At 50.8% G+C, this 19899-nt stretch overlaps 1 protein-coding gene across 14 annotated transcripts in view; it reads right to left on the bottom strand.

Annotated features, from left to right (window-relative positions):
- The window catches only part of LOC115334876 (DAB2 interacting protein), a 211742-nt gene that overhangs the window by 23600 nt on the left and 168243 nt on the right, over positions 1-19899 (bottom strand). For all 14 annotated transcript variants that reach the window (XR_003921283.2, XM_029999645.2, XM_029999647.2 and 11 more), the window contains 4 exons: positions 17354-17452; positions 14574-15128; positions 3755-3899; positions 1266-1410 (listed from right to left, as the gene is read on the bottom strand). Coding sequence is in view for 13 of the 14 variants with exons in the window: in XM_029999645.2 (XP_029855505.1) it covers positions 1266-1410; positions 3755-3899; positions 14574-15128; positions 17354-17452 (944 nt within the window). In the remaining variant the exon portion in view is untranslated. The remainder of the gene's footprint in view (positions 1-1265; positions 1411-3754; positions 3900-14573; positions 15129-17353; positions 17453-19899) is intronic.

Below are 19899 nucleotides of genomic sequence, written 5' to 3'. Positions count from 1 at the left end.
TTAGTTGGTGTTTTGCAGCAACAGTGTTGCTACGAAATACATTAATAAAAACTAAGCCCAGACTTTTAAGCAGGAAGACTGCAAATCCAGCAGTAAGACAAAAATGATCATTCTCTCACATGATCAGGACAAGAGTGTCTGGGTACGTTAGCAAGAATCAGAAAGAAAATATTTTTATTTCTCCAAGTAAAGAGAGTCACAAGCCCATTTTTTTCCTCTTTCAGTCATCTTTGCAGGCATCTGTAACAGACCCACGGACTCCTGGCTCCCAGTCCCCAGGGCTGAGCAGGAGGTAACACCATGAGCACAGCCATGCTCGACAGCCACTTCCACAACAAGATAGGACTACTCCAATCAATTTTGCATATTCGGGCCTGTCCCAACTAGTTGCAAGAACCTTTACCCTGAGAACAAACAGCTACAAAATGCCTCAAACTGCATACCAGGCCTTGGGCCAAGGAGGCAATGGGCTCCCCATCTCCACCTCAGCAAGCACCCTGGGGCTGGGAGAGAGAAGGGTTAACCCGGAGGAACGCAGGATGCTGAGCCAAACAGCAACCCAGGAGTACCAGCAGCATCCTCCCCTGCTCCAGCACTCTGCAACAAGAGAACATCTGCCTAAACAAAAGCTCCCTGTGCTGGTGCAGCTTCCTTGCAGGCAGGAGGGGTGCCACAGACCCTGCCTGCTGCAGAGAGGATTTCAAAACTTCACCTGATGCTCTGGGGAGGCAGGCAGAGTCCATCAGTCTAATCCAGACTGAATTGTTACATGGGTAGGAGACCCAGGACATGCATTTCTGCCCTTTATTCCAGACTTTCATATACAGTTGGCATCAAGTCCCTCTCTGAATTGGTCACACTGGCAAAGGCATTTCGCATTCCTCTCTCCACTGCCCTGTCCCTGCGTCTGTGCCAGTAACCCTTCAGCACCCACTGAAAACAAGCGTGACAGAAAATCCAGTGAGGCTGTCGCAGCCCCAAAGCAGATGCTTCAAACTCTGGGTGAGCAGGAGCTGCTGTCTCACTCCCTGGCCATCCTCACCCTTGCTCCTGGACCGCCAGGACTCCCTCATGCGCTGCAGGACGTGGGCAGGGCCCCGCAGCTCTCCCTCCAAAGCTCTCCGACGAGCTGCCCGTCAGCCCAGCTAAGGGACAGGTACCAACAGCCTGAAGATGGACTGCGGCCACCCTTGTCCCCTGCAGCCGTACCACCTCTGCGCTAGCTGAGGGCATGCGGAGGGGAGCGACACTCGCGGGATACCGACCAGTAGGAGTTGATGATTTTGCAGAAGGCCAGCTCGCAGCACATTTTCAGGTTGCTCTGATGTTCAGGAAGGTCTGAAGACGAACACTTACTGGGATCCACCTCACAATTTTCATCTGATTCGTACAGTGCCTTGATAAATTCCCCTGTAAAACAGACAGTCGGTGATGGGTTTTGGAGACATGAGAGACGCAGCCTTCAAGCAATTCTGTTCCTAAGCCCCAGTGCCCGAGCAGTTACCCTATGCCCCATCACACTGGCTGAAGAGAAGCCGGATAAGAGCAGGCAGCGGTGGCTCCCGGGGCAGGCTGTACCCCAGCCAGCTCTCAAGATCTCCGAGGGGACCCAGGAGCAGCCGGCAACGCCTTGGGAGCTCACAAAACAATACAGCACACCCTGCAGAAAGGCACCCGGACTCCCGATGAGCACGTTTCATCCCTCTTCCCCAGTTGGCAGCTCTGCCTCTGTGGCTATGGGCTATTGCATCAGAACTCTGCTGCCAAAACACCCGCTTCCTCAGCCTGCCCCGACCTCCCATTACACCAGTTCCAGAGACGCTCCCTCAGGCTAATCCAGTAGGAAGTATGCTGGCAAGTTCTGTAATTATTTGCAGGATGGCCTGCTACTGCAGACTGTGCCCTGGCGCTGACAAGCCAGTCTGATTCACAGGAGAAATAGGTAATTAAAGGAAAGAAACAATTTACTTGGTTTATTTTGAGCTAAACATCACACGAAATTAAATTAAAATATTTCTCTGCATTTCCCTGCACTCCTGTTTGCTGCCTGGCTGCTCCTCACCCTTGCGGAGACTCACACTGTGGGTCTCCTTTGCCAGCAACTCTCTCTCATGTCACCTTTCACGCTGGGGTACCCGGGCACAGACCCCTGCCACCGGGGGTGAGGGTGCTTCCCACCGCTTCGGCAGGTGTCCAGCTCCGGGGGATGGCGGTTGTCCATCCCAGTTAGCACGCAGCAGTGGCTGGGGAGAGCAGGGGACAGGATAACAGGGATTAAGAGGTAGTGTTTAGCTAAGGACCTGCAGGGCAGGGTGACATTCTGGGAGAAAGGTTTGCTTTGGTTTTCTTCTAATTCCTGTTGGTTTGCTCATCTCCTAATTCCTGACCTTCTTGGGTTTTCCCATCCTCCTGGTTTTTGCCCACTCTAGTCTGCATTCCTCCCCTATTGCCAAAACAGATTTTAATTACGTACTGGAGAGCCTCTCCAATGTATTTTCTGCTCTGCCAGGGAGCTCTGGAGCCTCTCTGCTCGCCTGCAGGTGATGCCTGCTGTTATTATCCGGCCCCATTACTTGCTTGTGCTTCATGGTTTAAAGGAAAGCGCTATGCTGTATTGTATTACCTTGTGACATACAGATGAATCATTTCACTGATAAAAGGTCTACACAGAATCAGCGCCCCAAACAGCGAGCAAGAACTGCAGGCTCCTCCTGTACTAGATGGAGCTGGCTTGGCAGCATTTGCACTGAGCCCTGAAAGGGGAATATTTCAAAATTCTCTGCCTTCATTAATCTCCTGGCTTTTTAGAAATTTTATGAGGTAATCTACTTACAGACTTGCCTTCAACCAGAAAGCATTACAAGGCAGAAATAAATCATATTCCTTTTCCTATTCTTGTGGGCTATCTGTTGGTTTGACTGAATTTGCTCAACGATCTCTCCTTCCTCAGCGTTGTCATTATTACTATTATCTTAATAAAGTATTTACGCTTCTTTGCACCTTGCTAAAATTACACAAATCCACTAGTAGGAACCCAACATACTGAAAAATTAACACCTCAATAGAAACTCTGCTCATCCTACTGCTAGGATGTGGATCCAATCTAGCTGCCTTCAGCTGAGGTTCAGACGTAGTGCTTCAAAGGCAGCCTCTCCCCATCCTCGTGCTGTGCTGGCTGCACACAGCAACACAGCAATTCCTTCCTGACCTGCCCAGAAGCAGAAGCTCTAATTATTTTCATTTGCATCAAGAGAAATATTTTTGGAGCCATAAACATAGCCAGCACTTAAAAAAACCACCAGGAGGGTTCCCAGCGTGATCTGGGAGGCAACTCTCATCACTGTAAGTTGGGAGATTTCATCTGACTCACTAGCGCTGCGAGGAACTGGGGGAGCGTCTCTGGTGGGGGTGTGCAATCAGGCAAAGGATTCAATCAGCCGCTGTGACACTGCCAGTGCTGAGACAGAAAACTTGGCAGGCAGCATAATGCCTTCAAATATCAATTTGTTATCTCCTCTGAAAGCAGATTAAAGCGCTAACTCAGCAGTGACCTTCACCTGGGAGCAGAGAGCTGCCCACTGCGGCCATGGCTGTGCCTGGACTCGGACCCCGCTGCCAGAGAAACCCTCCAGCAGGTAAACGCTGGTGCCGCTGACAACCATCAGGGCTCAGCTGATGGTCTCCACCACGCAGAGCACCCTGCAGCTTAGAGGAGGACCTCTCTGGGCGACACTCGCCAACGCTCTGTACATACCTAAGGCATCTTGCAAGTATTTCTGCCCCACCAGCTTCAGGTACTCTTCGATTGCTTTGGTGGCCAGCGTATTCTCCCTGAAAATGAGATGCTCATTCTCACCACAGCGATCAACTTCAGACATCATCAGGTCAGTCAAGAAATCCTGGAAAGCAAAGCCCACGGTGGGTCACCACGCACTGACATACACTTCGTTGAGCAGAGCAGGCAGCCTCCTCTTCTCCAGAGAGGTCTCACCTTCGTAAGACACAAGAGGGAGTGGAGGTGCTGCAGGTGATCCTGTGTGTGCACGCTGTGTTACTACCAGCCTGACTTCCCTCCTGTTTCTCCAACCTCACAGAGGCAAGAGGAGAAATAAATCTCTGGAGAGTCACAACTTTTGCACCCCAAAAAAATTATTCATTCCAGACCTGCACCACATTTGCCTCTCCATCAGTGCTGGTTTTGGCTGCGCCTCGTATCAGCCTCACATTTTGTGGGTGAAACATTTTCTTCACTGCTAAATGTGGCTGCATTAGTGTCTAACTGCACTGGCTGCAAAACAGGGGCATACTTAGATGTCATGAGCTGTGCCCCACAGTTAATGGCTGAGAAGCAAGCCTGTAATATGCATCAAGATGCTTAAATGTCCTATTTCCTTAGTATTCACAGAAATAAACAGCACTGCTACAGCACACATTTTGGGCACGTTTTTGGTCTGATGTGCACACAACCAAATACCATGCAATTTTATAATCCTCTGTGCTTCAGAGCAATGGATGGGGTGAGCAGGAACAGACCGCATGCTGACAGCTGCACCATGCATCAGCCCAGGCTACTGAATTGCAAATTCTAAAAGAAAAACAGCGCTTCAGACTGAGCTCCATGTCTGCTTCAGCAACAGCATTAACTGATCAGAGAGGGTCATGTAGCTCCCCATGCATTCTGCTGAAAATCCACTACGTGGTGTAATATTTAGTGTGCTGTAGCTAGCGTTAATGCAGGAGAAATGCCATGCAGTTTTTAAGGCTAATACATATTCAGCTTCTGTTCTCTACGCTGCTAAAGGGAAAAGCAGTTCTGGGCCCCTGCCCAGCTCCTCGCCGCGCTGGGTGCTGAAAGGGTTGACCTCCTCCCACCCAGCACCCTTCACCTGGACCCTGGATGACAAAGGGACACTGGCTGCTGGCACCGTGTAAATCACATGCATTAAACCTCTTATGGTTTCCCCATGCAGGAGACAGAGAAATGTTGACATACAAATTCACTTCTACAACCAAGGGCACCTTTTTTAAACTACCTTCCTCTAAAACAAAATAATCTGCTCAGTAATAACCTCTCACTAAGAAATTCTCCTTCATTTGTCATGACCGTACCAGATGTAACCTGTTCCTGGCGGGGGCAGCAGGAGCACCCCAGAGCTGCCGTGCAGAGACCGAGGTCCTGTCCTTGCCGTCCGCAAGCAAAGCACAGCTCCCAGAGCCCCCCCGAAACACTGTGGCCACAACCCAGCCTGCTCCAACCCAGACTTAGGGAAGGGGACACTCAGGTCCCGTTCCCTGCCAGCGCTGGCCAGGAGATTTGCAAAAGAGGCACCTAGCTCCATTTCATTTTTCATAGGGACGGACATCTCTGCATTGCAAGTTTAATCAAGGTTCAACAAACAGCTCCACCTGAACCCAATGGACCCAAATCATTTAATCCACAGGCCCTTCATTACTGTGCTTCTGTCCCAGACAAAGGAAAATCCAGGCGGCAGGCAGGTATGTCTCCCATCTGAGAACAGGGAAGGAGAGGAGGAAGGCTGGCATCTCTGCAGCACCCAACGGCCCGATCTCTCCCACCTTCCCACAGGACTGTGACTGGGACCAACACACTGCCATGACCTTCCCAGAGGAGCCTCTAGAAAAGCCAGAGGAGGAGCTTTGGAAAACAAAAAAGTCACTTCCATTATTTCTTTAGCCAGAAGATCCCCTTCCTCAGATCCTGCTACGTCTGCAATGCTCTAGCAGCTGCAGAGGCAAAAATCCCTCCTGGAAGCAAAGCACGCGCCTCCCCCCGCTATTTTCTCTCATTTCACCCCTTTTATCAGCCAAGCTGGAATGAAACTTTAAACCCCTGCTCAAATCCTGTTAGCTGCTATCTGGGTAACTCTATCACCTTTATCTTCCTGGGTCTCTCCCAGGGTACGTTTCAATTCCAAGCCACAGCTCAGGCTGACACAAGGTGCTGATTCTTAATTAGCAGCCGCTGACCTTGGCTTTGCTTGATTCTCTTTCCTGTCACTTTCCCAACATACTAATTATCTCAGGAACACTGAGTTTTACAGCTTCTCTTAGCCAAGTGTTTGCTTTATCCCCCCTCGTCGGCTGAGTACTGGCTGCTGCCGGATGCGGGGCCAAGTCGCAACGCACAACCCAACTGCGAGACAGGGCTGCCGAGCGCTGGAAACCCAGGGGCCAAGTTTTAGCCAGCAATAACGTGAATTTTGTTGATTTTAGCCAATCTACAAAATTCACTAGAATTTAAAATGAGGCAAAGTTCCACTGTGGGACTCAACACAAAGCCGGAAAAGAGCCCCCTGAAACCTCTGCTGCGGTTGTTATCCCCTACAGAGCACCTGCAGCTCGACAGCTGAGAAAACGACCCCTTGACTCCGAAGTGGAAAGGAAAGCTGCTGAAATCCCAAAGAGCTCCATTACGGTGCAGCACCAAAGCTGGGGTGTGATGTGGCAGAATCTGGCCTTGTAACTGATCAGTGGATGGAGGCGAGAGCCAGGATACCCAACAGCATCCCCCAGGCCAGGGCTTCTCACGGTCCCCAGCAGGTCCAGCCTCCCTAGGCTGCAGGAGGCATCTCGCTGGGCTGTATGAACCGGGCCTAAGATACATCAGGGATCAAAAGACCCACAGCCAGCATCCCTGAGCGACTTCCTCCGCAGAGATCGCTCTCGGCAGCCCAGCGGAGCTCTGCTAGCTGCGGGAAAGGAACCATGTCCGTGGGTCAGTTCCCATGACATCCTGCAATTTCTGTCCCAGGGCCATCTTCCAGATCTTGCCTTCCCTCCGCACAAAAAAGCCACATCAGCTCTGATCACACGTCTGGTATCTCTGCCTTAAGTACGCCAGCAGCCAGCACTCGGAAGACACAAATGGAATGCAAATACTTGTCAAATCCCTCCGGGGGCCTCACTCACCCACATACAAGGTTCTGAATAAAATGCAATAACTAAAGCCAATAAAACTCCCTGTTTCTGAGCAGCAGAGATCAGCAGGGGGTTGTTTTCACTTAGGGCCCCTGGCAATGGAAGAAAATAAGATGCTTTATTTCATTACATCGGAGTCGAGAGGGGAAGGAAAAGGTCTACAGTAAAAATTAAGGGCTGTGGCAACGTTCTTCAGGCTTGCTCCCGTGTTTATTTTAAGGACATTTGCTTCAGACTGGACACAGCTGAACCTGTGCAACTTCAGTCACTGCACATATGCTGATAAAGAGCAATTCATAAATAAATTCAGAGCATGACAACACAAGGCTGCACTGGTTTCCAGCACTTTTCAAATGAACCAAGCATGAGCCCACAGCAGGATGTGCTCTTCTAAGGCAGCTCCTCCAGTCCTCTAGAAATGCACACAGGAGTTTCACTGCCGGCGTGGCAGGCCGGTCCCTGCAGCAGGCGGCAGCAGGCAGAGTCCTCAGCACCACGCCAGGGCTCAAACGCGGCACCACGAAGTAATTCCAGCGCTGCAGCTTCCCCTCCGCCTGGGACGCCCGCGCTGCCCTGCAGCTCACCTCCCCGCGTCCTCAGCCGCAGCACCCTCCGGATGGCCATCCCAGGAGCTGGCAGCTCACGGACCACCCCCAGCGCCCGCTCTGCCTGCACAGGGCAGCCGGCAGCGCCGGCCTGAGCCTGGATTTGCTCCCTGCGCATCGCTCTGTCCCTCAAGTGTCTCCATCCCGATTTCCCTGTAGTGTAGCCTAAAAACATTTCCATTTCCCCTCCGTCTTCATCCGGTGAGCTTCAGATGCCGCTTCCCCTGCCCCACCTGGCTGAACTCATCCTCCCATCTCAAACCACAACCAAACAGCGTCTTCTTGTGGGTGAGGCGATGTCTCCTAACCCCTGCCTTGTCCCTCACGCATGCGGCAATTCCAGACGTCTGACTAAATCAGTCATCTTGCAGCAGGGCTGCTTCACACTGCCACGGCAGATCCCCCAAACCTTTGCCTGGGGAAGCTGGAAGGAGAATATGGAAATAGGGGTGATGCCCTGGAAATGAGCGTGCTGCAGCCCTGCGCCGCTCCGCGTGAGGTCCCCGCAGGTGGCCCGCTGAAGCTGCTGCCCCGTGTCAGCCAGCATCCGCATCAGCACCAGCCCAGGGCCCAGCTGCCCTGGGGGTGGCCTGAATTGGAAAAGGCTCATTGAAAAGTGAAGCCCACCAAGAGAAAAACCAACACCTGCTCAAAAAACCAATCCTTCATTGCTCATGTCAATAGGGCCAAGGAAGTGGACTAATTGCATTGCTCAAACACAAAAAATGGGAAGAAAAAGCTTCTTCACGGGGGACAAAGCTGGAGCAGAGAGGACAGCTAATTCAGTCAAACACCCGATCAATAGCCGACAGCCCTGCCTGCCCAGAGCACCAGCACCCCCCAGCCCTGCACACCCCACCGCGCTGGCAGGACCGAGCACCCCGCACTGCTTGAAACTCGCAACGCTTGCACTTGCCCACCCCACCCTGGAGAGGGGTCTGTCTACATCAAGTATCCCAGTCCCGAAGGGGTTCAAAGGTGCCGGTCCCTGTGCCCGGGGGGGTGTCACTGGGCAATGCCTGCCCCCTCCAGCTCCTGAGCCCAGGAGGCAGAAAGACGGAGCCAGCCAGGAGCCTGGCAGGGCTGCAGCGAGAGCAGGAGTGTTTCCTAGGCAAAGGGAGCCAACAAGCAACACGAGTCTTGCAGGACGTATCCTGTCCACACCCAGGAAGGATTTTGCACCTCGCTATCCTGGGGAAGGTCCTCCAGCCCCAGCCTCTCAAGGATGCGTCCACAGCTGGAGCACGTGGGGCGTCACAGAGCTGATGGACCCACGGCCCTGCACACGCCGCTTGGGTCACGCACCACTCTGGGCTGGCGCTGATTGTTCCCAATATCATAACTGACTGATGGGCAGATTGACTTTGAAATAATAAGGTTCTCCACATCACAAGCCTGATTAATAGGATTGACTTAACCTTAAGAGGATTGAATTGATAAAGGTAATAAGATTACTGCGTATTTCAAAGACTAGCCTAGAGTCCAGCTGGGCTTTTATGCAAAGGTGAAAAACACCAGGGGTTGGTAGGGCTGTCGGTTACAGGTGGACGAGTGTCAGGACACACCTATGTGTCAGCGCTGCAGTGGCAGAGAAATGCGGCACTCGATGGTGCTGAGCTGTGCAAGGAGAGCGGCGGAGGGGCAGCGACTGGGTCCTGGGCAGACAGTGTGAAACCAAGGACCCCAGCCACCAGTCCTCGACTCTTCACCACCACACAGTTCCTCTGAGGGTCTGCGCTGGATGCTTCTCTGCTGGGAAATGCAGTGATGTTCCCTCCTTTGAGCACCGGAGCTCATCCACAATGCTTCTAGCATTTTCTAATTCTCCTTGGGAGAAGGAGGTGAAATGGCAATGCGAGGGTTAATGCACAGGCATCTGTGTCCATCACCTTGCTAAGAAAACCTGGGGGATATAACACTAACACACTGATCGACCACCACCTCCCCGCGAGGGCAGAGGGACCGGATCCCATACAGGAGGCTGAGAAACCGCACGCCACCCCGACAGCCAGAACACTGATCCCTGCAGCTGCCACTCACCAGCTTTCTCCATCCTTTCAGCCAACCTGACTGTTGTGTTCAGGGAGAGGGGGAAAAACGGTGGGGGTGCTCATAAAACTGATTAAAAGCCTTATTAGCTCAACTATGGCTGCTATAAAGTATTATCAGGGAGATAAACTCTTTGTGGGGGAAATGATATGGCTGCTGCCAGTCTCGTCTACGGCTGAACGTGTGCAGCATCCTTGCTTCCCTCTGTCTGCAGCCTTTCCAGTGCAGATAAGGGAGCCGTGCTCCCCAAAGGGACTGACCAAGCCCTGGTTCCACCAACCTCCAAGCCCAGCAGCTTCCTGGGCCGTGCCACTCATTTCCAGGTCCCTTCCCTGACCTGAGCAGTCACTTTTAGGCAGCCCTACGTGGTATTTGCAGGTCCTGCACTTAAACTGCCGCCGCCAGCGGAGCTCTGACCAAACACCCCGCACCGCCACGGAGGGGAACGTGGGGAGTTTCCAGAAGGCTCGCACGGGGGGAGTAAATACATCTGCTTAGCTGAAGCAAATCCTTGCAGCATAAACAAACAGGGACACATGTTTATTCTTCACTCCATTCACAACACAGTAAATATTTATTTCAAGTGAGCAGCTGGTTAGTTAGAGCTTTGTCTAATGTTGGGTTTGATCTACCAACCATTTGGACAAGAGAGGGTTTTTTTATATACATTTATGGTCATGAACTGAGCTTCAAAAGCTGTAAGACAGCCCTGAAACAAATCTAAGCATGGGAAATATTCTGGAAGCATCCAAAGTCACAATCGGTCTCGCTTTGGGAAGGATGCAGCCTGCCTATCCATAACCACATCACAAAGGCCACATCAAGTCATGCTAATGGCAGGGGTGAGCACTCCCAGTAACACCAAGGATGGCAACAGAAATACTTTTAATTATGAGTTTGTGTCTTTTGTCTATGCATTGCAAAACACATGAAAATACTCAGGCATCTCTCCACACCCTTACAGGTAACATTTTATCAGTGCTTGCACTGGGAAGATGAAGCACATAACAAGGCAAGGACAGATGCTGAGAGCCCGCGTCTCTGTGTTTAGCCACAAAACTATGTCCCTCTTACAGCACAGCGATGCCTCTTCCAGCCCCTACTTGCCATAAAAAGACAGTGAACAACCGCTTGCCCTGAGCAAGCTGATTTAGGGCTGGATGTTTGTCGGACTTTCCAGTGGGCTGGAGCAGCTCCCTCAGCCAGACTGTCTGCACTCCTAGCTTTATCAAAATGCTTTTCCCCCTCCTCTCCACCTATTTGCCTTGGCGGCTGGTCAGGGGTTTCCAGGTGTGCCGTGATGCACACCAAACCCTTGCGCAGCACTGCAGGGATGAAGCTTTTCCCTTTCCCAAATGGAGATCAAAGGAAGCATGGACTTTGACTCCAGAGAGGACTGTTTTCATTCTCCACCTTTTAACCTATTGTGATATGGCTATGAAGCCCAGGAATAAGCAGATATTTAGGGAGAAAATTCAGCTACAGCCCTTGTCCCCCTTCTGCCTGCAGCTTTATTTGCTCTACCTCTCCGGCAGGAGGGACTCAGGCAGTGCCTCTGGGTTTTAGCAGCTTCAGGTAATGACACCTGGCTGGTGGGGGACAGCTCAATACTGCAAAGGAGCAAAGTGGGGTGTCTGTGGGTAAGGATCGCCCTCCTGCCGTCTGCGGGGCTGCATGGGGACGCCGGTGGCCAGGGGCCTGGCTGTGGCTGGCACACACAGCACCATCCGTGCAGCACCACATCACACCTCTCCTGCACAGAACTCCTGCAGCGTGGCTCTGGGTGGACGCACGTACCCAATCGGCCGTGCCTCATTAAGGGATTACACCATATTTACAGCAAATCGCTACAGGAAAACACGGCCCGAAACAGCGCAAGAGCAATTAGCTGCTAACAAGTCTTCATAGATAATCTACTGGACACTTGTTTCTCAGTCCAACTGTAATTGCTGCTTTAGTGTCAGCTATAGCAGCCAAGATCCACAAAACCCCCTTTATCAGCAAAATAAATTAGTGGTTGCTGATTGCCACGACTGCACTCTTCAGGGCAGGGGAGAGCTCTGAAGAGGTCCTTGGAAAGGCTCTTGGCAAGGCACAAGGACGGGGAACCCACCTCCAGCCCGGGCAAGCTTCAGAGGGTCACAGGAGGACAGGGACGTGGAGCGGGGGCCGCTGCCCCCCTGCCCCTGCACACCAGTGCCAGGGAGCAGGGTGCTCACCGCTGCCGGGCCGGGCTGAGGTCCTCACCCAGCAGAAGCTGGGACCCAGCCCCATTTTCTACAGTCTCAAGCCTCATCCCGCAGCACGCCGGCTCCCCTGGCACCATCCCCACCCGCTGGGCTCCCAGCCCACGGGGATCTGTTCTCCTCCTCCCGGGCTCTGAACCCCATTTCAAAACCCTCTGTGCCCTACTTCGGGCCGTGGGTGTTTTACCTTCCTGTTCAGTGTCGCCTCTGAACGAGCAGGTATTTGGTGGTGGGTGAGTCTGGGCTGAGAAACTACGTCCTCAGCATCAAAACCAAATGCAGTTCAGAGCCAGACCTGCCTGCAGGCACATGCCTTCCCCAACATACACAAACACATACAGAGCCACTTTACCTACAACAAAAGAAAAATGAAACAAGCTGTTTCTCCTGCAGACTAGCTGGGAAGAAAAAGTAAGAGGCTGTCGTTTCTGTGTTGAAACTCCAGGGAGGTGCTCAGAGCCCTGCCGAGGGGCCAGCCAGGTGATGCCCAGGGAGAGGGAAAGCCAGCAGCATGGTGATCAGACTTCTTTAAGCACTTGGACTCATCCTGTCCAGTCCTTCTCCCTGGAGCAGGTCAAGAGGGGCTGCCCAGCGGAGGGCAGGGACTGCAACACCAGCACAGCCTCCCTGTGCAGAGCAGGCGCCAGCCTGCCAGTCTCCTGCGGTTGTGTCCCCTTGCTGGGTCGTGGTGTTTAGCCACAGGGGAGCTTTCCTGAGCAGTGGTGGGGTGTACCCATGTCACAGAAGCAGGGGTGAGGGGATGTTTTCCTTTCCCATTCCTTGTTTTTTTACCTTACTCCTGCTTTTCCCTTTCTCTGCTTATCCAACTCCTCTAGAAAGGATGCACCACCCGTTCCCATGCTCCAATAACTCCTGTTGCTCTGACAGCTCCCTAAACCCTGCGCTAATGCTGATGGCAGATGACAAGCAGGGAAAGCAGAAGCTCCATTTTAGGGGGAAATTCATCAAGTCTGTTTACTGTGTCCCCCGTGCAGAGCCTCCGGGATCTCAAGCACTGATGCAGACACATGTCTAGAAACACTCTTGCTCTCTCCGGAGCCTTTCGAGTACCAATGAGAAGAGGAAAAAGGCAGGAGCAGTGACAACAGCTCTCGGCCATGCCCGCACATGATCCATGGTGACCGAGATTGGGGCGACACTTGAAGCCTTTTGCACCAGAACCGTGTAAGCCACGGACAGGGTCCTTCATGGCAATGTCATTCCAACAGGAGCCCTGGCACTAGCACCATCACAGCCACAGCGAAGGGCAGCACAGTCCCCGGTCCGCAGGGAGGAGCGGTACCAGCAGAAGGCGCGAGGAGTGGGACACCTACGATGCTCTCCTTGTGTAACCACAGAGCGTTACTTCACACCCCGTGAATCACAAGCCACTTCTGTCACCGCCGAGGGCAACACAGCCAAGGGGACCAGGACTGTGGTCCTTCCCTGGGCTCCTGTGGTCTGACACTGCTGCCTGGGATCAGGAAAGCTTTAACTATTTAGCTATTTTCTCTGCCTCTGCAATAGCAGGCCCACAGCCTCGCAATCCTCTCAGTGAGCTTTGCCTGCCTTGATCTAGATCAGGAGGCCAAGCCACTTCTCTGTTCGACAGATGGTAACTAAATCTAATCCACAAATCCTGCCACGGTCCCAGGCAGCAGTGGCAGCTGCAGAGGAAGCAGAGCCTTGCGATTCCCGCTCAGGTGAGTGGCTCATGTCTCCTCAGCACTGCAAAAGCTTTGGAAATCTTGCTCTTCCCCAGCTCCCCCCTGCAGAGTTCAGGGAGATGTTAACAGAGAAAAACGCTGACGCTTTAACTCCTGCAGTCCTGACAGTGGCACTGCCCTCCATACCTCTGCCATGCCACCTGGGGACCTCAGTGCTTGCCTGTGCTCTCCAGTAAGGGGGTTTCCAGCTCTGCTCACCCTGTACCCTCACGGATCACAACTAGGAGAAAATCCCACTCTCTGCCTCCTCCTGGCCTGCTTCTTCCTCAGACCTGGCGAGGGATTCCCAACCACGAAGGATGTTCAGACAAAGCGGTCCACGAAACCTGAACTTCCACCACTCACAAGTTGGCTGGCATCAACTCCCCGACAAGCACTGCCCTGGGAGCACTCCAGGACCCCCGGGCTTTCCCACGCTGCTGCCCACCCCCACACCTCCCTTCCAAAAGCATCGGAACAGACCCTGAAGACTGAGAGCTGATTCAGAGACACACGTGCCCGCAGGCGGACTTTGCTCTGAAATTCTCAAGAGGCTGTTCACTCCCGTTCGGCTCCCGTCGCGCTGGGTGCTCAGGGCAGCAGCACAGTGACAGGGAGGGAGTGGAGCGAGGAACCTGCTGGGTTCCCACAGGAATGCCCAGCACACAAAGCCTGCTTAGCTTAAGCCAGCATTGCTAACATTTCATCCCCGAAAACTGCCTTCTTGCTTACTTTCACATTTCTGCCTGTTTATAAAGTAAGAGCCTGGCCCCTGAGCCTCCAGAAGGAGAGAAAAATGACTCAGTTGGTATCTTGTGGTCCTACCAACCTCTTTGCTAATTAAGCAATTCACACTGCACATGCTAGCAACTTGTTTGTAATTAAAAGCAAAATTAGAATGTATTAATGATGGCTAGGCCTGAAGCCCAACTGATGTGGTGATTTCCAAAACCCAACAGGGGAGTCTGCTCCTGATGGTCTCTGATAGGATGGACGGGATGGACGGGATGGACGACAAAGGGTCCTACCTTGGCCTTGCCTGTACTCTGCAGGATGTGCACCAGTGCAGACGCCATCTCCTCTTTGTTCTTCACGCTCAGCGAGGGCTCCAGCACCGAGCACAGCACCATGTAATTGTTAGTGATGTACTCGGCAAACTCTTTGTACATCTCCATGGGAAGAATGCTCATACTCTGGTAGCGTGACTTGATGCGGATCATGGGCCCCGGGGATTTGCCCTTACCGGGGTTGGGGCTGACCACCGGGTACCATTTCTCTACAAACTGCCGGCCTGTGACAGAGCTGACGGGGATGTTCACTTGCCCAATGAAATTGGTCTTGTCCTTCTTTTTCTTCTTGTCAGTCTCTTTGTATAAGTGCACTGTAATGTTTTTGAGCGATGGGAGGTTATTAAATTCAAAGTGCTCCCCCCAAAATACATTATCAGTTTTCAATTTACAGGTAGTTCGTGCATAAAGAACGTCATCTAGGCATAATTCACACAAGTACTTTTTCTTAGCTGGCAGGTCCTTAGCTTCAATAATCCATAACTTTAACATATTCTCTACCCTTCTGCTGTTGTCCTGAAAAAAAGATGCAAAGAAAAAAAGGTCAATAAAAAAACACAAAGCCAAGCACAACAAAACTGGAGATATGAGTTAATTATTTCGGATGTGCTAAATGAGCAGAGGCTTAATTACATTTTATTTTAAGGAAATACTGGCTCTCAGGAATTTGCATAATAACACTACTTATGTTAATTTTCCAAATATCACCGTGCTCTCCATGTCTGTTGGTGCCAATTAATATACGGAACAAGGAAGATAAAACCCCTCCAAATCATAAATGTGCCATTTCCCATTCACTGCCAAGAGGGCCTCAGAAGAAACCAAAAGAACCTCACTGATCATTAATGGCTTTTGCAAACCAGAAGCTATGTTCCAGGTATCTCACAACCACCTCCTTTTTTAGTACAGCTGCTTTACAGCAGCACTGGAGTACATTTTCTTTACTGTAACAGAGCAACAATAAAGGGATGTGAACGCACACCCAGCAATCACCTCATCCATGGCTGGAATGCAACCACCTCTGGCAGGGAAAGAAGCATTTACAAAATCTCACGATATTTTAGGGCAGAAGTCCAGAGCACCCAACTACAACATCGAGAGGAATTACGGGAGACAGACTGAGTTCCACGGGAGAATGACTACAATTCAGAAATAGAAATTTGGCTTGGATATCTTTTAAACAATAATGGAGCAAAGGATTCTGTGGATCTTTAAGAGCTCCTCAGTGATGCTGACCTCATCCTGGAAGAACATCCAGGGGCATTTGTTGCAGGAGTGACTTGAAAGGTAAAGCACTCACAGCTGAACTGCTGCTAGGGATTCTGCATTAACCTGTTTTGTTTGGAAACCTCTCACTGAAACATCAACCACAGCTTATTCTGCTCAGCCTAGGAGTCTGGACAGGAACATTTCTGCTGGAAGTCCACAATGGGGTACTGTAGGTTCAGGAAGTACACACAGGAACTATAAAAGAACACTGAATTCCTGACAGAAATATCAAGTCAGATACTGAGAGGTTATTGTCTACGAACTCAAACAAAGATGGAAAGTTAGCCATCAGTTAATGGCATGTTTTGAGACGAGGGCACACTTCCAAATGAATTTCCACTGAATGCTGCATCTCAAACCCATAGTGACATGCCCAGCCCCAATTCACATTCCCAGGACTTTTCTCATGCTAAGTGTGACCATGCAAACCTTACACAGCTCTTTCAGATCATTACTACCAGGCTGCTGCACTCAGAAAGCACCGGTGTCATTGAACTCCACATGCTGGAACACGGTGCTAGAGGCAGAAGTCCACCTCTCCCCTCCGCTGCTCCTGTTCTGATATTGAAGGAAATCTTTTATACTGACATTTGGCACTGCACTGGGAACAATAAACTCTGACACAGAGGGCTCCTTTACCAACCCGCCAGGCCTGGACCTAACTTGTATGCACGGTTATGTGGCTCTGATGCCAGGAATGAAGTCACAGGATCCCATCATTTGCGTCTTCTCTGATCAGCAGAAAAAGACTTGTTGATTGAGCTCATCAGTTGTGAAATCCTGCAGCTGATTAGTCCTGATCAATCTTTGTTAGCTAACTCCAGTGCAGAGAGGGAGAAGCAGCTGTAGATTTTATTTTAGGATGTACTTAGTCTCAGTGGGCCATAAAACCGCGTATCGGGTGTCCCTGTGTTCTAGTGAAGAGAAGGATTTGTTTCTGTAGATCCCAGAAGGGATGACTTTCCCACCTCAAATGACTGGAGAAGGGAAAGCTACGTTCCACTATCGCCTCGGAGAACTCGCTGTGATGGGCACCTGAGTTTCTCCATCACTAAAGCAGACACTGCAAGTACTACCAGAGTCAGGAAGTGTGATATGTGAACTCTTTAGACTATTCAGTCTTATAGCTTCGCTGGCAGCTACCCGACATCTGTCCCAGAGCTTTTGGGAGGTGGGAAGCCCTATGTAAGTAGCAAGTATCATCAGTAAGAGAGCAAGACTGAAGATTCTTCAGGTCTGATCAATTCTTAGCAACAGCTGAAGCAGCATGTGCTGAGAAAAGAGGGGAAGAAATAATTGGCACTTGCCTGTAAATATAATTGTGGAAGAAAGCAATATGGAAAAAGCCTGACCCACAGTTACACTTACTCACTAAAATGACAATACGTCCCCTGCTGCTACTATGCAGTGGGCTATAAAATGTAATAACGAGGAACTGAACTATAACAGAGGCAATTCCTCAAAGCCACTACCTTATTTGGGTGCACGGCACGCCGCAGGTTTTCCATCCATTTATCTCGCTCTGCTGCAGAACGACACGAGAAGCACTTACTTCCTGATGAAGTCGTCACCTACAGGGAAAGGAACAGGATTATGTCTTGACCAGCACACTGCAGACTGTGATTTGGGGGGAGAGGGGGAGTTAGGAAAGATGCTAGTGGATTTTTTTCTTTTTTTAAGTAAACAGCTTTACCCAAGCATGAAGCAACAGCCCCTAAGGCTAGCGGAAAAACAGGGCAACTCTCTATGTCACAGAAATAATCATGGAAGCAAATTCCAATTACTTCTCTTCTTCCACACCAGAAAACACTAGATAATGGGCCCCATGCATGTGACACTTTAAACCACCAAGTTCCACAACTGAGAGACTGCAAACCCTTAGATGAACTAAAGATAAATTGCAACCACTTGGCATTCCTCCAGATTCAGCCCAAAGCTTGTGATAGTAACAACCCATTCCTTGATTTCAGCAGAACATCAGACCCGGTACGGCTGGTTTCCTACCTTCCCCCTTCGTGTCCTGTTGATTCTGAAGACCATGCTGTGAAGAACACGGGGCCAAGTATATATACCCCACTCCTGGCGTCAGTACGAGCAGTAGCTCACAGCCCGGCCAGAGGCACTCCTGTGCTCACAGCACCTAGTCCCCAGCTGGGGAGCACCAGGCTGGGGCTCCCGGACCTGGAGATGGCCGGTGAAGTGCTGCTGAGCCCTCCTCTCGCCTCTCACGCTTCCAGTATCACTCCAAGGGATCTTTCTGCAGTATCTGTGTGACTTTCTCTGGCCATCGGGATTTCATAGCCACGTTTTGAAGAAGGACGCTCGCAGCAGCGACACTTCCAGTGGTGCAGATGCCCCTCATTCCTTATCACATCCCGGCTACCACACAGAAACTCAACCCTGTCGAGAGCCCACTGAAGGAACTCCTGCCCAGCAGCCCCAGGATAACAGGCACCAAACATTTCTTCCTATTCACCACACCAAGCTTCCCTGGCATCCACTATTGAGCCAAGGTCTAAAAGGCCAATGGTTCTCTGCATCTTCTCACATACACATATTCCTCAAGCCGCTATCTCCTCCAGGCCCCGCTGGCAAGCTGACAGCCCATGACCGTGGTACCAGAACTCTGCACTGTCCATAAAACCCTCCGCCAGCTGCTCTGCCCTTCTTTGCATTCACAGCTTTTGGTGATGTCCAGTAATATTCTTTATGTACATCTCTGCCTGCAGGCCAAACGGACCTGGCTAGTACTTTAAATAACTCCCCTCTGAGCTTCATTTCCGCCAGTCTCAAGCTGCAGAATGATTTCTGAGTACTTTATCATCTCACAGCGTTCGTGTTTACACACTGCACACTGGGTTATCTGCCTCTGGAAGACACAATCTCCTTTAATTTCATGTATCTCCCAGAAGCCTAGGCTGTTCTTACAGCAGAGCTGGCACTTGCTAAGATGTGTCATTAGCTAACCTCAATGATGAGCTGAATGCATCCCTTCCTTTGAACACAGACATCTTCTAACCAGGACAAAATGAGAAGAGGCCTATCCTGTCTTTACACAGCAAATGCAAGAAATCTTCCAACCTTTGATATCTCAGAAGATCTCTCCTTCAGACAGACACTCTTCCCTGTCCTTATATGCTTTTATCCTCTGTCCTGTAAAACTATATATTCTCCTAAGCACAAGTTATCTTCTATTTCCAAGAAAAGACGACTCCATATTAGTAGGCACAGTAGTATGATCTTTTCAGCATCCTTTCACAATTCAGTGTATTTCGAGCTTCTTCAAAGTTTCCCATTACAAATCTGGCCTGCTTCATCTCCTGTTTGCTGCTGCAGATGCTCATGCGAACCTCCATCCCTGAACCTTCATAAATGGACTTCTTGTGGCACAAGAGATACAAGACTCTGTCCACAGCGTGTGATCCCTACACCTTGCTCTGTCAGAGGGCATTGAATCTTGATCCTTTTCACAGTAAGAGTTCCTGCAACAGCATTCAAGCCGAACATAGCCATACACCTGACTGGTAACGACAGCTAAAGAGAAGCAACGCATGGCTGCATTACTGTTGGCATGGTGCTGTACTGTCTTAACTCGGAAGTACAAATACAAAGATCCCAGAAGTACCACTTAGCAACAGTTTTAAGAACAGAACTTACAGTGAAGTAACAGGGAAGATGCACAGCAAATGAGCATTGCTTCAGATAGCTCCCTAGCTGCTCGATCGATGTAAATTTCTAAGGCTTCAAAACCGTTCCTCAGACAAGAACCTAACAATTCAGAACTTGAGCCCTGTCTTATCTGGCCCATCTAATTCAGCTGCAAAAGACTCAAAATCATTCATGTTCAAGTCCAAAACATCAAAGTCCTGACACTCCTGGTACAGCCACACTGCCCGGCAGCTGTTACGGCTGGGTTTCTGTACCACACAGCGGGAAAAAGTCACTCACTGACATTCTGCCTAAGGTCCACAAAATTGAGTCCCCACTGATCGCTTAGAAATCAGTTAATAAAGGTGGA

This window comes from Aquila chrysaetos, chromosome 24 (assembly GCF_900496995.4).
Source record: "Aquila chrysaetos chrysaetos chromosome 24, bAquChr1.4, whole genome shotgun sequence".
Lineage (NCBI taxonomy): Eukaryota > Metazoa > Chordata > Aves > Accipitriformes > Accipitridae > Aquila > Aquila chrysaetos.
This window is presented reverse-complemented; position numbering and strand designations above follow the sequence as displayed.